The sequence below is a fragment of the Bufo bufo genome, chromosome 6 (genome assembly GCF_905171765.1).
Source record: "Bufo bufo chromosome 6, aBufBuf1.1, whole genome shotgun sequence".
Lineage (NCBI taxonomy): Eukaryota > Metazoa > Chordata > Amphibia > Anura > Bufonidae > Bufo > Bufo bufo.
Window position 1 is genome coordinate 269,889,815 of NC_053394.1, and position 18,336 is coordinate 269,908,150.

The following is an 18,336-nucleotide window of genomic DNA, read 5'->3' on the forward strand; positions in this document are numbered from 1 at the left end:
TAAATAAAAGTCAATGAAATGTCCTCGTTAAGTGTTGTTTTTTGGAATGGTTACAGAATGCCTTGGGTAGTACCAGCTGCCTGCTGATCCATGTGAGCAGCTACATGAAGGGTCCATTCACACACTTTTTTGGCACAGTTTTTCACGCCAAAAAACACCACTAAAATGCCTCCCATTAATTCTAATGGGAATTTTATCACAAATTAATCTCATCTACACTGTGGAAACTGCGGGCAATGAAATCCACACACAACTTGACCTGCAGTGTGCACCCTAATGAACCTTCTTACATCCACACGCTCACACTTTCTAGCCTAGTTTTAAATGAGAAATTAAAGGGAATCTGCTTCATAGTAAGCTACGTAGGGTAGGTACCCCGAAACACAGCCGCACCTTTCTGGTGAAAGTCCGGTCCTTTAATGCAGAGAAATACTTCTTTACACTTTCAAGCAAATAAGGATTTCGGAGCACTGTGGGCGGGGCTGCTCAGTTAAGTGCACGATCACTTCGGCCTCCTCATCTTGGTTGTCATTTCTTGCTACTTCAGAGCAGTATACAAAAACAACCAAAAGGGATCCTCATGCCAAAGCTAGCATTAGCATATGCAATCCATATTGCGGCAATAGTACGAGGATCAACCTGAAAACAATCACGAGTACCAGCTCCCATGAAGATACAAAACCTATAAAAGAAACAAAGCTGACTCTGTACTATTGTAAATTATCAAATACTTTATTGATTACAAAAAATGAAATATATCACGGACATAATCATTAAAAACCAAATGAGCAGAAAAAACACCATCCTGAAGGGACACAGGCTATAGGCAACATTATCATAAATTAATCATAAGTATCACAAAAGGTAGGTCATGAATCATACCACACTATGTTGTGGGGAGCCGCAGGTGAAGAGAATAATAACTATCGGACCAGAAAGAGGATCCAAAAAATATTTAAAATCGCCCACCTCTACCCATACAACCTGAGCAGCATAGAAAAAAAGTAAAAGGAGAACCTACCAGGACAAGTGCCGTGTGTCAACCAACAAGGATGGCGTTACCCCAACGCGCGTTTCGGCGTGCCTTCGTCAGAGGGTAACGCCATAACTGTGGAAACCAGGTTATAAACCCCCCTCCACCAATAGAACACTTCCCTGCTGATTCGTTCCCTCAATCACCTGGGCGCCAATTGGCTGCGCCGTGAGCGGATCGCAGCGCACGGTCCCCCCTTCCGGCCGGCGTCACATCGCCACGTGACAGAGTCATATGACCAGGTGGGACGACGTAGAGACGTCGGACCGAAGCGCACACGTCCAGGGGAGGAGGGAAAACAAATCGTGACATCATTAAAAGAGGAGAAAGAAGAAGAAGAGGCGAGGAAAGCACCCCCTCTACTGGCGGTCAGTGTAGACATCGCCATCATCAGCTTCTTCATTGTCAGTAAATAGACAATACTCTGTATCTACCCTTAGTGTATATCTAAAATACAAGTATAAATTAAAATACTAAATATGCAATTAGAATAATAATACTGAATAATAATGGCTAGAAAAGCCATTAAAGAGCTGAATTGTAGATACATGAAATGAAACAAATAACTGCTTATTGTACATAATACATCGTAAATAACATATATAAAATATAAGTGCAATTCATATTAGTTTCTATTGTGTGTTGTACACATTAATACATCATAAATAGCTTCTAATTATATATATATATATATATATATATATATCTCTATACACACACACATATATATATATATATATATATATATATATATCTCTCTATACACACACACACATTATATATATATATATATATATATATATATATATATATAATGTGTGTGTGTGTATAGAGAGATATATATATATATATATATATATATATATATATATATAAATAATCACACACACACACACACAAACCGGATTCCCAAAAAGTTGGGACTTGATACAAATCGTGAATAAAAACTGAATGCAATGATGTGGAGGTGCCAACTTCTAATATTTTATTCAGAATAGAACATAAATCACGGAACAAAAGTTTAAACTGAGAAAATGTACCATTTTAAGGGAAAAATATGTTTAATCAGAATTTCATGGTGTCAACAAATCCCAAAAAAGTTGGGACAAGGCCATTTTCACCACTGTGTGGCATCTCCCCTTCTTCTTACAACACACAGACGTCTGCGGACCAAGGAGACCAGTTTCTCAAGTTTAGAAATAGGAATGCTCTCCCATTCTTGTCTAATACAGGCCTCTAACTGTTCAATCTTCTTGGGCCTTCTTTGTTGCACCTTCCTCTTTATGATGTGCCAAATGTTCTCTATGAATATATTTTTCTGCATTGATGGTGCCTTTCCAGACAAGCAAGCTGCCCATGCAACCCCATACCATCAGAGATGCAGGCTTCTGAACTGAGCGTTGATAACAACTTGGGTTGTCCTTGTCCTCTTTGGTCCGGATGACATGGCGTCCCAGATTTCCAAAAAGAACTTCGAATCGTGACTCGTCTGACCACAGAACAGTCTTCCATTTTGCCACACTCCATTTTAAATGATCCCTGGCCCAGTGAAAACGCCTGAGCTTGTGGATCTTGCTTAGAAATGGCTTCTTCTTTGCACTGTAGAGTTTCAGCTGGCAACGGCGGATGGCACGGTGGATTGTGTTCACTGACAATGGTTTCTGGAAGTATTCCTGAGCCCATTCTGTGATTTCCTTTACAGTAGCATTCCTGTTTGTGGTACAGTGTCGTTTAAGGGCCCGGAGATCACGGGCATCCAGTATGGTTTTACGGCCTTGACCCTTACGCACAGAGATTGTTCCAGATTCTCTGAATCTTCGGATGATGTTATGCACAGTTGATGATGATAGATGCAAAGTCTTTGCAATTTTTCGCTGGGTAACACCTTTCTGATATTGCTCCACTATCTTTCTGCGCAACATTGTGGGAATTGGTGATCCTCTACCCATCTTGGCTTCTGAGAGACACTGCCACTCTGAGAAGCTCTTTTTATACCCAATCATGTTGCCAATTGACCTAATTAGTGTTAATTGGTCTTCCAGCTCTTCGTTATGCTCAAATTTACTTTTTCCAGCCTCTTATTGCTACTTGTCCCAACTTTTTTGGGATTTGTTGACACCGTGAAAATTGGAATCAACTTATTTTTCCATTAAAATGATACATTTACTCGGATTAAACGTTTGATCTGTCATCTACGTTCTATTACAAATTAAATATTGACATTTGCCATCTCCACATCATTGCATTCAGTTTTTATTCACAATTTGTTTAGTGTCCCAACTTTTTTGGAATCGTGTGTGTATATATATATATATATATATATATATATATATATATATAACACATATACATACACACACACACACATACACACACACACACAATTCATATTGTGATAAACACAAAGTGAGGCTGTGAGAAAATAGTGAGGAAAAAGAAAGTGATGTGAAATATATGTGTGATAATAAATGGGTGTTAAATTAAAACTGCATACTGGAGTAGGAATATACACTGCTCAAAAAAATAAAGGAAACACAAAAATCACACATCCTAGATCTGAATTAATTAAATATTCTTCTGAAATACTTTGTTCTTTACATAGTTGAATGTGCTGACAACAAAATCACACAAAAATTAAAAAATGGAAATCACATTTTTTAACGGGAGGTCTGGATTTGGAGTCACACTCAAAATTGAAGTGGAAAAACACACTACAGGCTGATCCAACTTTGATGTAATGTCCTTAAAACAAGTCAAAATGAGGCTCAGTAGTGTGTGGCCTCCACGTGCCTGTATGACCTCCCTACAACGCCTGTGCATGCTCCTGATGAGGTGGCGGATGGTCTCCTGAGGGATCTCCTCCCAGACCTGGACTAAAGCATCTGCCAACTCCTGGACAGTCTGTGGTGCAACGTGACGTTGGTGGATAGAGCGAGACATGATGTCCCAGATGTGCTCAATTGGATTCAGGTCTGGGGAACGGCCGGGCCAGTCCATAGCATCAATGCCTTCGTCTTGCAGGAACTGCTGACACACTCCAGCCACATGAGGTCTAGCATTGTCTTGCATTAGGAGGAACCCAGGGCCAACCGCACCAGCATATGGTCTCACAAGGGGTCTGAGGATCTCATCTTGGTACCTAATGGCAGTCAGGCTACCTCTGGCGAGCACATGGAGGGCTGTTCGGCCCTCCAAAGAAATGCCACCCCACACCATTACTGACCCAATGCCAAACCGGTCATGCTGGAGGATGTTGCAGGCAGCAGAATGTTCTCCACGGCGTCTCCAGACTCTGTCACATGTGCTCAGTGTGAACCTGCTTTCATCTGTGAAGAGCACAGGGCGCCAGTGGCAAATTTGCCAATCTTGGTGTTCTCTGGCAAATGCCAAACGTCCTGCACGGTGTTGGGCTGTAAGCACAACCCCCACCTGTGGACGTCGGGCCCTCATATCACCCTCATGGAGTCTGTTTCTGACGGTTTGAGCAGACACATGCACATTTGTGGCCTGCTGGAGGTCATTTTGCAGGGCTCTGGCAGTGCTCCTCCTGTTCCTCCTTGCACAAAGGCGGAGGTAGCGGTCCTGCTGCTGGGTTGTTGCCCTTCTACGGCCTCCTCCACGTCTCCTGATGTACTGGCCTGTCTCCTGGTAGCACCTCCATGCTCTGGACACTACGCTGACAGACACAGCAAACCTTCTTGCCACAGCTCGCATTGATGTGCCATCCTGGATAAGCTGCACTACCTGAGCCACTTGTGTGGGTTGTAGACTCCGTCTCATGCTCCCACTAGAGTGAAAGCACCGGCAGCATTCAAAAGTGACCAAAACATCAGCCAGGAAGCATAGGAACTGAGAAGTGATCTGTGGTCACCACCTGCAGAACCACTCCTTTATTGGGGGTGTCTTGCTAATTGCCTATAATTTCCACCTGTTGTCTATACCATTTGCACAACAGCATGTGAAATTGATTGTCACTCAGTGTTGGTTCCTAAGTGGACAGTTTGATTTCACAGAAGTGTGATTGACTTGAGTTACATTGTGTTGTTTAAGTGTTCCCTTTATTTTTTTGAGCAGTGTATATACTCTCCATATCAGTGGACGTGTGGAGGAGTGCATATGAGGAACAATAAAAACAATAGTGCTAAATACATAAAAAGCAATATGTACAAAATACCTATGCATAATGCATCAATGAGTTGTGCATATGAATATGTTAAGGAGCGTTTTTATATAACACCAATGGATACAGAGGCCAACAACAAATGTCATGATATTAATGTAACAGAATCAGCAGGATCCTAAGAAGAGGCTGGAAACCTATTTCCTTCAGTAATGGGTGGAGAGATCTTCAATGAATGGAGGGATAATACAGCCTGAAAATGATTATGTCCATGATATATATATCATTTTTTGTAATCAATAAAGTATTTATGATAATTTACAATAGTACGGAGTCAGCTTCGTTTCTTCTATAGGTTTTGTTACTTCAGAGCAGATAGCGATGATGCAGGGGAAGCCAGGTGCACCAAATGAAGAAACCCCGCCCACAGTGCACTGAAAACCTTATTTGCATCAAAATAAAATGAAGCAGGACCAGATTTTCACATATGGTTATGTTTCTGGGAACCTACCATACATGGCGGTATACTTTGAAACGGATTTTGGAGGCGACAGACAATATATAAACCACTGGGGTACAAAATATAATGGGACAAACATCATATTTCCAGTAGATTTTTTTTTTATTCAATTTTGTCTTATTTTAATAGGAAGTATCATGGACCAGAAAAAATATAAACAGAAGCCACAACCTCCTGGGATTTCATTTTCAGATGTGTGCTTCGGTGGGTGACACATAGTACAACTGGTGACAACACATCATAGAGAGAAGTGAAAGTTACTAGTAGCCGCCCTACCCCGCTGAGGTGCTCACAAGAAAAGGGAAATATCACAGTGCATTCCAGATGCCACCATCACCCAACAACCTGAAGGCTTTTCCAGGCTCTTGCACTCATTTTGAGAAAAATACGGTACTTTCCAGAATCTACACCAAGTATACATACACAACAGAAAAGTATAAAAAATTCCCTGCTACATGCACTCACAAAGGTCTGTTACAGACACAGAGCTAGGGTACATCTTTAATAACTCATTTTTCATCACTTCCTGTCTGCCCTCGCCCACCGGTGACATCACTGAAGGTTCTTAAAAGGAAAGGTGTCACCAAATTGGTTATCTGACAGTTAAAACCAGATAGTGACACATAGAATAAAAAAAAAACAGATTAGAAAAAAAGATTATTTTCTGAACATGATTATGGGGGTGGCCATCTTGTCTGAGCTGCTCTTAACAGCATTTAGCAAATTTCCTTATGGCAGCTCCATGAACCATAGACACAATGGTCAGGAGGCGACCTCACTGACTTCTATGGGAGAGTTTTCTACTGTGCGCAGTGTCGGCATCATGTTCATTCCCTGTGCTGGCATCAGCACAGTGAACGAACCACGCATGCGCTAGCTCGCGCATCGCGAGATTTCGGCGCTCCAGCTCTGTGACGTCAGCCAGCAAGGAGGAGATTCGGAGGACGCGGGGCGGTGCTGGGCTCCTTTCCGCTTGACTCATCTCCGGATACAGGACTCATATCAGGTCATTTGCATATTGATCAAAAAGGGTTTTTAACACAATAAAAGAGCAGAGAGCTGTGGGGACTGGGTATTGCAGATGAGCTAGTGGCCATCTAGCAGCCCATGTCCCCAGCTCTATGCGCAAAATCCAGGTGACAGGTTCCCTTTAAAAGGGAGTCTGTCACCACATTTGAGCATATTAGACTGATCAAATAGCGTTATATGTGCCACCCAGCACTTAAAACTCCATTAGATACAACAAAGGTACCGTTTTTCTTTCAGCCAAAAATGAACTTTTAAGATTCTGTAAACGCACCCTCTCAAGTGCCCAGGGCGGCGTCTCAATCGTCCGAGCCCCAGGCAGCACCTCCTCAACGGCTCATAACCCCGCCCTCCGTGTGCCTCTGCCCGCCAGTTTACTCTCCTCCTCTCTCCTTTTCCACTGTGGCTGTGCGGTCAAATTCGTAGCGCAGTGGAAAAGGAGAGAGGAGGAGAGTAAACTGGCGGGCAGAGGCACACGGAGGGCGGGGTTATGAGCCGTTGAGGAGGTGCTGCCTGGGGCTCGGACGATTGAGACGCCGCCCTGGGCACTTGAGAGGGTGCGTTTACAGAATCTTAAAAGTTCATTTTTGGCTGAAAGAAAACTCCATTAGATACAACAAAGGTACCGTTTTTAAGTTCTGGGTGGCACATATAACGCTATTTGATCAGTCTAATATGCTCAAATGTGGTGACAGACTCCCTTTAAGGCTACTTTCACACTACCGTTCAGAGCGGGTCCGTCTGCTGTCTGCACAGACGGATCCGCTCCTATAATGCAGACGTTTGGATCCGTTCAGAACGGATCCGTCTGCATTATAGTTTAAAAAAAAAATTCTAAGTGTGAAAGTAGCCTGAACGGATCCGTCCAGACTTTACATTGAAAGTTAATGGGGGCCGGATCCGTTTGAAGATTGAGCCATATTGTGTCATCTTCAAACGGATCCGTCCCCATTGACTTACATTGTAAGTCTGGACGGATCCGCTTGCCTCCGCACGGCCAGGCGGACACCCGAACGCTGCAAGCAGCGTTCAGGTGTCCGCTTGCTGAGCGGAGCGGAGGCTGAACGCTGCCAGACTGATGCATTCTCAGCGGATCCACTCAGAATGCATTAGGGCTGGACGGATGCGTTCGGGGCCGCTTGTGAGCCCCTTCAAACGGAGCTCACAAGCGGACACCCGAACGCTAGTGTGAAAGTAGCCTTAGTCTGGCATTTTAGACGCTGGTCTTAATAGCCCCTGCCCTGGCGCATGATGCGCCTAAGTTATGTAGAGTCGCCAGCCCCTGCATAACTTAGGCGCGTCCACTGCCGGCAGGCACTGGCCGGGTACACCCCGTATCACGGGCCCATTCACTTGAATAGGTTTGCAATCCAGAAGGTCCAGTGCTTCTGTGGGGTATCTGTCCGTGCCTCCGCACTTCAAAATAGTAGTGCGGTGAAGACTGATCGCAGATCCGTCTACGGATTTCGCGTGGATGTTGAGTGTGCATTGGGGGACTGCAAATTGTCCCCAACAGACGGAACGGCCGATTAATGGCTGTGCGCATGAGGCCGTAAGCTGCAGTTCGGAGCTTTCATCGCAGTAACCTCCAGCCCAGGTTTTGTCTGCTGCACTGATCTCATAGATCGCTGTCACCCAGGAGAGAGAGAAGTGGGCAGACTTCTCCCTCACTGTATGAGCGCCCTGCCGAAGAGGGGAGGTCTGGCACTGCTGGACCACTGACTACAGACTGTAGGACACAGACACTTTTAGCAAGATTTTTTTCTTGCTAAAGTAAAAAGCACATCTTTTAGTCCAGAAAATACGGAACATACAGGACATATACCCCGAGAAACTGAACCGTTTACTGCAGAACTTCAGTGGATTAGATTCCCCCAAATCACATCAATCTTCAGAAAAATAAACGCGGAAATTGACCTGCGCTGTAGATTTTAAACCTGCTGCATGTTAACTTATGCTACGGAGTTAACCCCTTTGCAGCGCTTAGCGTGCCGGTCACGAAACTCACGCGTGTGTTGCCGCAGATTTATTGCAGTTTTTTAATAATCCCTATCATGCGATATTGCTATACCTTATGTTATTAATAATTTTCGTTCAGGAGATTTCGCAAAAAAACGTACTTTTATAATATGCTAATTACCTGTCTACCAGCAAGTAGGGCGTCTACTTGCTGGTAGCAGCCGCAGAAAACCGCCCCCTCCTCTTGTTGATTGACAGGACCAGCCGCGATCTCCTCCTCCGGCCAGCATTTCAAAAATCGTGCGCCTGTGTTGATTCGGCGCAGGTGCTCTGAGATAAGGAGGCTCGGCTCCTCAGCACTCCCTCAGTGCGCCTGCGCCGATGACGTCACCGAAAGAGAAGACGTCATCAGCGCAGGCGCACTGAGGGAGTGCTGAGGAGGCGAGCCTCCTTATCTCAGAGCACCTGCGCCGAATCAACACAGGCGCACGATTTTGGAAATGCTGGCCGGAGGAGGAGATCGCGGCTGGTCCTGTCAATCAACAAGAGGAGGGGGCGGTTTTCTGCGGCTGCTACCAGCAAGTAGACGCCCTACTTGCTGGTAGAAAGGTAATTAGCATATCATAAAAGTATGTTTTTTGCAAAATCTACTGAAGGAAAATTATTAACAACATAATGTATGGCAAGATAGGGATTAAGTACACAAACAAAAAAAATAAATAAATAAATCTGTTTAGTGGGGTGACAGAAGCCCTTTAAATGGATTGTGCCAAGTAGGAACGTTATCCCCTTTGCACAGGATAGGAGATAATGAACTGATAGACGGGTGTCTGACCACTGGGAACCCAACCAATCAAGAAAAGGGGTCCCATGTTCCAGTCCTGATAGAGTGGCGGAATAAGCATGGGTCTGGACCTCCATCTCATTAACCCCATGGGACTGCCAGAGATAGAGTACAGCTTGGGTAACAGTGGTCGGACACCCACCAATCTTGTGGAAAGTGGATAACTTTCATACTTGGCACAAGCCTTTTAAAAGGTTCATCCACACGGGACGTAAAGTAAGCTTGAAAATAACCGCAGTAAATCTGCGGCAAAGCACGTGCAAGTCTCATCGATTTTGCTGAGGATTGCAAAGGGTTAAATCCACCGCATAAATTAGACCGATTTCTGCCACAGTCAAGTCACAATGGTGTGTAATTTTTAATGAATAGGCCGTGAATACTTCCAAAGTACACGCAAAAGTCATCCATAACCTCAAGTGGGCCAAAAAGACTGCCTTTTTGGGGTCCATTTGGGTGCCGTGTCAGCATGTCTTACGGTGTGGGCACTTTTTAAAGGGGTTGTTTCATGAAGACAAGCTCTGCCCATATTGCCACATTCATGGGTGGTCCCCAGCCTCCACGAGCCACTCTACACAAGGCTGCCCACTCATCTAAATGGCCGCCATCCGGTCCAGGATGCTGATCACCCCAGGAGCTGTATTCTGAGCGGGGTTGTCTCAGACAGCCCACAGAATACCACGTGATATGGCTATTATAGACCGAGTCAAAGAACGACACAAGGAATGGTATGGGGGCCAGCTGCACGCCAGGGCAGAGCACAGCGTACATGGAATATGTGGGGAAGAAAACAAGGGAGACAGCTGATTGGTCAAAAGGACACACATGGCGGCAGTAAGAATAGTCCTCTATGTGCTCACATTGTCCCTCAGGGCGTATTAAGCCACGGCTGTATCACGTGCGCTGCGATGTCACCCCAAACGGTAGCTCATATTGTGGAGCAGCAGCGGCTGTGCCATCTGATGGGATCAGTCACTATGACGCACACCTGCACCGTCGCCATATCTAAGCGAAGCCACTGTTGACATTGTGTTGGTTGTGGTGCGACTGATTCACAACTACAGGCACGAGGGAATTAACCCTTGAAGAGGATTGGGAGCACCCAGCACTGACAGCTGGGCAGCCTAGAAACCCACACACAGCAAAATGGATCTCTTCTAAGAGCGAGCTGCAGCAGCGCAGGGTGTTATTGTCTCGCAGCATTCCTAGAGTGTAGAGGCGATGCCAGTAACCCCCGCTCAGGGGGGAGGAGGGAGGACGACTAATGGCCAAGAATGTCCTGACTATGTACTAGATTCTAGGAAAACAAGGCTGGGCCTCCACACAGGAACAAGCGTGCCTTATGTTTCCTATGGGCTGTGTATAACTCCTGCTGACATGCCACCTTTTTATCTCCTCCCCCTCCCTGCACTATTGTGCAATAGTCATGGGGCCTGCCTGGCTTCCCCAACCTTGTTTACAAGTTCAAGTGTTGGAGGGCATGGCAGGACTCCGACGATCACGCCACGTCTTCTGCCCTGCATCTGTCAGAGCCGACTGCACTGTAATCCTTGTAATCAGTCCCAATAAATGCTGAGAAACCACAAGTCTCAGCATGCAGACTTACTGGTCAGTTCTTGTAACTCCCACAGAAGTGAGGAGGATTCTGGGAGTTGTAGTGTCCGAACAGCTGGAGGTTGCTGATCCCTGACCTAGAGCATGGGCGCCTAGGCTCGCATTCAGAATCCCATGCGGGCATTAATAAGAGGTAATTCAGACTACAGACCACCATATATACGGCTGTAATCACAAGTAATACATGTCCACACTGGTTCTGGACACTCACAGCTGGCACTCATCCATTGATTTCTATGAACCGACACTGGAGAAAGTGGACCATTAATCTCGCTCTGTGGCACGTCTACAGATTAAAGTAAAAAAACACACCACTAAAAGGGGGTTTCAAGAATAATTAAAAGCAGGGGCAGGCAGAACCTAGACCAGAAGTGACAGGGACCCTTTCCTGGTCATGTGCTTTCTTGCACGTGTGACCACCGAGGCTATTGATTGGTCTGGTCCTCGTCACTTCCGGCCCAGCGAGGAACCCCAGGAGCTGGATTGACAGGCATAAAAAGGTAAGGGATTAAGATGTTGAGATTGATGGCCTATCCTCAGGATAGATCAAATGCTGATCAGGGGGATTCTGGATGTGCTGATCTGATATTGATTACCCATCCTGAGGACCCCTATAAGGTTTAGGGAATCAATGTTCCCGGGCAGCCGATCGTGCGCTGTAAATTGCGATCTGCTGCCGTATGATGAACGCAGCAGTCATCACAGCCCACACATAGGGAATGATTGCTCCACGTAAATGAAGCTCTCACCTCTGCTCGCAAGCAGGCAAGTATCAATTGGCTGCCCCATGGGAGCCTGAAAAAGGGGCTTTCAGGCCCTAATTACAAAGCAGCAGATATGCATGCACTTCAGGATGTATCCTACCCCAGAGTCATAAACATACGTCAGCTGGGACCCCCACAGATCAAGAGAAACCCCTGCACTTGTATGAGTCTGGAGTACACATCACTCAGGTGACCCCGTTCTCATGATCGGTGGGTGTCCCAGCTTTTCGGGCTCTCTGCAATCCTACATTTCCCACCAATCCTGTAGATGGGAAAAACCATACAACTTTAACAGCTGCCAGACAACAGCTCTGCTATTCCTCCCGACTCGCTGCTGGGCTGAGCATGCATGTGTACTCAGCAAGTGGAGGGGGTATGAACCACAGACATTCAACTCTGGAGGAAACGTAAGGATCGGGCATGCTAAGACCCAACCGCCTGACCGTTCACCCGCTTCCCCAACATTAGCATAAGGTGGTGGGTCGGTCTTGCCCACCCATTCTATCAGCCTCTGGAGGACCCAGCAAATATGTACCACACATGGTTTTCATTGGTGGCACTACACAGGGTTATAGTAGTGGACGCCCAGCTTGTCATGGGGGTCCGTCAAACAAGAAGAGATTGAAATCAAATTCCCCCCCCCCCCCCAAGATTTTCTGAATTAACTAGAGAGTCCCTTTAAAGGGGCGAGGCAGTACAACATGTAGCGGTTACAGAATGGCAGTGTTTTCAGGCACAATGAGGTGGTATAACATGGAGACAACCGCCATGAGCGTGCACCAGAGTGACAAACACCGCACAAGCTGGTGACAAGTGACAAACACTCATCTTGTACTCCACCATATTCCCTAGGACACCAGCTTCGCCTTTCATTACCATTAAACTAAGAATGACTAAGTCTTCCTTGATGACAATATCAGTGCAGGTGACAGCCTATGGCGTGGACTCCAGTCCTGGGGGCAGAGGTGACATATTGGGCCCCCGCAGCTGCACTAGGCCCCAGCATCATGCGAGCAGCGGAGCTCGGCGGGCGGGGTGCACGCCCCAATCCGCTCCCCTCACCATGTGCCCGGCCTGCAGAACGAGCGGCTCGGAGGCCTACAGGCCGCGGCTTACCTCCAGGGGTGGTGGAGAAGAGGGTGCCCCCGGGGGTGGTGCAGTAGTCATGAGGTAGCTGAGAGGAGTCGCTGATGGGGATGGTCCTGGTGGGGATGGCCCGGCTCTGGCTGTGCTGGTGTCCGGCTGACATGGTTCTGGCCTGGAGTTATGTGAGTGTGGTGGTGACGGGACAGCGAGAGCGGCGGGCTGGGAGGAGCCGGGGCTGAGGTAGAGGGCGCACGGGGCGGGAGGATTGGCTGCTGCGCCTCTATTACTTCCCTTCCTTCTCTCTCTCCTCCGCCCTTCAAGCTCCTGCGCCAGGAAGCAGGAACAGGGCCAGGAAATGAAGTCAGGGGTCTTAACCCTTCATAGGCCGCGCGGTGCTGCCTGCAGGCTGACGCAAGAGGCGGAGGGGCCGGGGCTCAGTGCAGGGTGATAACATGGGGGTGGGGCTCAGTGCAGGGTGATAACATGGGGGTGGGGCTCAGTGCAGGGTGATAACATGGGAGTGGGGCTCAGTACAGGGTGATAACATGGGGTGAGGGGCTCAGTACAGGGTAATACCATGGGGGGTGGGGCTCAGTACAGGGTAATAACATGGGGTGAGGGGCTCAGTGCAGGGTGATAACATGGGGGAGGGGCTCAGTACAGGGTAATAACATGGGGTGAGGGGCTCAGTGCAGGGTGATAACATGGGGTGAGGGGCTCAGTACAGGGTAATAACATGGGGTGAGGGGCTCAGTGCAGGGTGATAACATGGGGTGAGGGCTCAGTACAGGGTAATAACATGGGGTGAGGGGCTCAGTACAGGGTAATAACATGGGGTGAGGGGCTCAGTGCAGGGTGATAACATGGGGTGAGGGGCTCAGTGCAGGGTAATAACATGGGGTGAGGGGGTCAGTACAGGGTAATAACATGGGGTGAGGGGCTCAGTGCAGGGTGATAACATGGGGTGAGGGGCTCAGTGCAGGGTGATAACATGGGGTGAGGGGCTCAGTACAGGGTAATAACATGGGGTGAGGGGCTCAGTGCAGGGTGATAACATGGGGTGAGGGGCTCAGTGCAGGGTGATAACATGGGGTGAGGGGCTCAGTGCAGGGTGATAACATGGGGTGAGGGGCTCAGTGCAGGGTAATAACATGGGGTGAGGGGCTCAGTGCAGGGTAATAACATGGGGTGAGGGGCTCAGTGCAGGGTGATAACATGGGGTGAGGGGCTCAGTACAGGGTGATAACATGGGAGTGGGGCTCAGTACAGGGTGATAACATGGGGTGAGGGGCTCAGTACAGGGTGATAACATGGGGTGAGGGGCTCAGTACAGGGTGATAACATGGGGTGAGGGGCTCAGTACAGGGTGATAACATGGGGTGAGGGGCTCAGTACAGGGTGATAACATGGGGTGAGGGGCTCAGTGCAGGGTAATAACATGGGGTGAGGGGCTCAGTGCAGGGTAATAACATGGGGTGAGGGGGTCAGTACAGGGTAATAACATGGGGTGAGGGGCTCAGTGCAGGGTGATAACATGGGGTGAGGGGTCAGTACAGGGTAATAACATGGGGTAAGGGGTCAGTACAGGGTAATAACATGGGGTGAGGGGCTCAGTACAGGGTAATAACATGGGGTGAGGGGTCAGTACAGGGTAATAACATGGGGTGAGGGGCTCAGTGCAGGGTAATAACATAAGGGGAGGGGCTCAGTGCAGGGTGATAACATGGGGTGTGGGGCTCAGTACAGGGTAATAACATTGGGTGAGGGGCTCAGTGCAGGGTAATAACATGGGGTGAGGGGCTCAGTGCAGGGTGATAACATGGGGTGGGGGGCTCAGTACAGGGTAATAACATGGGGTAAGGGGTCAGTGCAGGGTGATAATATGGGGTGAGGGGTCAGTACAGGGTAATAACATGGGGTGTGGGGCTCAGTAAGGGGTAATAACTAGTGATGAGCGAGCACCAAAGTGTTCGGTCCGAATACTCTGTGATATTCGTGCGCTCGGCCGAGCACCCGAGTATAATGGAAGTCAATAGGAGGCGACCAGGCACCCACCCCCTGCTCGGATGAGGGGAGGGTGCCTGGTTCATAGGAAAAGGTCTGAAAGTGATGGAAACACCTCTGAAATCGATCAGGAACAGTAGGAGGACCTTGTCTGGATGCATCTTGATCACCAATGTCGCTGCTGGGAACCATGTTGTCCGAGTTGTACGCCACTTTTACAGACTGACAAAAAAACGCCTAAAACCCTAAAAAAAATCCTTTTAGAGGAAAAATTGTTAAGAAACATTCTTTCCTGTAGATTCAATTGTATATTGTAAGTGCTGCCAAAAATTACAAGGAAGAAGAGATACAACCTGTATATCACATAATGGATGGCCTCATTCACATGGTGCTACAATAGTTCAGGTAGTGGGACTCCTACACTCATAAAGCTTTTGCACTAAGTGAAAGGGCTGCCAAAAAGTTCAAGGAACTGGCACTACAATGCACCCTTTATTACACATAAAGGAGGGCAACTCGCACACCCTTTAAAAATTATCATTGATGGCCTGCTGGTGACCCTCAAAAACATTAGAAGCAAGGGCCTGCTGATCTAAACACCTAGGAAGTTAATTGACCCGGTCAGCACAGGCTACCAAGAAAGAATGACCAATTTCTAATCGTAATCTTCCTTTGGGTTCCAGAGAACGTCACATAGCAGAGTTAGCGCAGGGAATGGCGGTCAGCACAGGCTACCAAGAAAGAATGACCAATTTCTAATCGTAATGTTCCTTTGGGTTGCAGAGAATGTCACATAGCAGAGTTAGCGCAGGGAATGGCGGTCAGCATTTGTTGCCTCTTTACATTATGGAACTGTACCACAATTACAAGCTGCTATCTGACTATCTTGGAATTCTATTGGCTACCCCAAAAAAAGATCTAGGGAAAGTGGCACATACAATGAAAAAAAGGAATACAATTGTAATTCCTCCAGGCCCCAAATGTGAAAGGGTCTAATATCTCCTGAAAAGGCATCTGCAAAGGAGAGGAGAAAATGGAGTCAAGCCTGACATAAAAAAAAATTTTTTTTGACTTTTTTACCCCTGTGCCACTATATAAAAACCAGAATCCTGTAAATAACACATGTGTGAAAGATTCACCACTGAAGGAAACCAAATTATGTTTCCTTCCAAGTCTGAAACATAGAAAATAATATACCATGTCAGCTGACCCCCCAAAAAAATTGTAGGTGAGGGCCTGCAGGTGAGCAGACCGTATGAAACATTGGAGGTGAGGGCCTACAGCTGAGCAGACCGTATGAAACATTGGAGCTGAGGGCCTACAGGTGAGTGAATCCCATTAAACATTGTAGTGATGGCCTACAGCTGAGCAGACCGTATGAAAAGTTGTAGGTAAGGGCCTACAGGTGAGCGAACCCCATAAAACATTGGAGTGAGGGCCTACAGCTGAGCAGACCGTATGAAACATTGGAGGTGAGGGCCTTCAGGTGAGCGAACCCCATAAAACATTGGAGGTGAGGGCCTACAGCTGAGCAGACCGTATGAAACATTGTAGTGAGGGCCTACAGCTGAGCATACCGTATGGAACATTGGAGTGAGGGCCTACAGCTGAGCAGACCGTATGAAACAATTTAGTGAGGGCCTACAGGTGAGCATACCGTATAAAACATTGGAGGTGAGGGCCTACAGCTGAGCAGACCGTATGAAACATTGGAGTGAGGGCCTACAGCTGAGCAGACCGTATGAAACATTGGAGTGAGGGCCTACAGCTGAGCAGACCGTATGAAACATTGGAGTGAGGGCCTACAGCTGAGCAGACCGTATGAAACATTTGAGTGAGGGCCTACAGCTGAGCAGACGTATGAAACATTGGAGTGAGGGCCTACAGCTGAGCAGACCGTATGAAACATTGGAGTGAGGGCCTACAGCTGAGCAGACCGTATGAAACATTGGAGTGAGGGCCTACAGCTGAGCAGACCGTATGAAACATTGGAGGTGAGGGCCTTCAGGTGAGCGAACCCATAAAACATTGTAGTGAGGGCCTACAGCTGAGCAGACCGTATGAAACATTGGAGTGAGGGCCTACAGCTGAGCAGACCGTATGAAATATTGAAGTGAGGGCCTACAGCTGAGCAGACCGTATGAAACATTGGAGTGAGGGCCTACAGCTGAGCAGACCGTATGAAACATTGGAGGTGAGGACCTACAGCTGAGCAGACCGTATGAAACATTGTACTGAGGACATATATACTGTATGGAACAGGAGGAGGATGAGTAAACAAGATTCAAACATATACCCTTTTTTGGAGGTGAAAAGGGTGCATCTGAATTTTGTGGATTGAGTACATTGTAAAGCATACATTTAAATTGCGTGTTTGTTCCTAATTAGCTCAGCGTTCCTCTGGTGGAGTGGAGAAATCAGGGGCAATCCAGGCCTTGTTAATTTTTATCTGAGTCAACCTGTCAGCATTGCCAGTGGACAAGCGGATACGCTTATCAGTTATGATGCCACCAGCAGCACTAAATACACGCTCATACAAAACGCTGGTGGCAGGGCAGGCCAACACCTCCAAGGCGTAGAGCGCAAGTTCATGCAACGTGTCCAGCTTGGACACCCAGTAGTTGTAAGGCACTGAGGGATCATTTAGGACGCTGACACGGTCTGCTATGTATTCCTTCACCATTTTCCAAAACTTTTCCCTCCTTGAACCACTAGGCCGTGCTTCAGGGTGAGGTTGCTGGCGGGATGTCATGAAAGTGTCCCATGCCTTGGAGAGTGTTGCCCTGCCTTTGTTGGAACTGCTGTGTGTTCCCATTGTCTCCCTTCCCCGGTTGCCTAAGGAAGTACGGACTCTGCCTTCAGCATTGTCAGATGGAAAATTCCGGAGCAATCGCTGAACAAGTACCTTCTGGTATTGCACCATTTTACTCGTCCTCTCCACCACAGGAATGAGAGATGAGAAGTTTTCTTTGTAGCGGGGGTCGAGAAGGGTGAACACCCAGTAATCCGTGTTATCTAAAATGCGTATAGCGCGAGGGTCGCAGGTAAGGCAGCCTAACATGAATTCAGCCATGTGTGCCAGAGTACCAACAGGCAAGATGTCGACATCAGGATGACTCTCCATCTCCTCTTCCTCCTCCTCCTCTTTGGCCCATCCACGCTGAACAGATGGAATTAAAGTTCCATGGGTACTAGCCTTAGTAGCAGAGGCAACAGTCTCCATCTCCTCCTCTTCACGGTCCAATTCGTGCTGAGAAGACGAACTGTGGGTGGTCTGGGTATCATCCTGTGAGATGTCCTCCCCCAGTTCCTTGCCTGCCACATTCAGAGCGCCGTCTTAATTGTGAGCAGCGATCGTTTGAGTAGACA

General features: G+C 47.5%; 1 protein-coding gene across 1 annotated transcript in view; it reads right to left on the reverse strand.

The window, feature by feature from the left end:
• The window catches only part of EIF4EBP2 (eukaryotic translation initiation factor 4E binding protein 2), a 33,473-nt gene extending 20,229 nt beyond the window's left edge, over nt 1-13,244 (reverse strand). Inside the window, exon 1 of the mRNA XM_040435481.1 lies at nt 12,994-13,244. Coding sequence (XP_040291415.1) covers nt 12,994-13,126 — 133 coding nt within the window. The 5' untranslated portion in view covers nt 13,127-13,244. The remainder of the gene's footprint in view (nt 1-12,993) is intronic.
• Nucleotides 13,245-18,336: the final 5,092 nt, after the last annotated feature.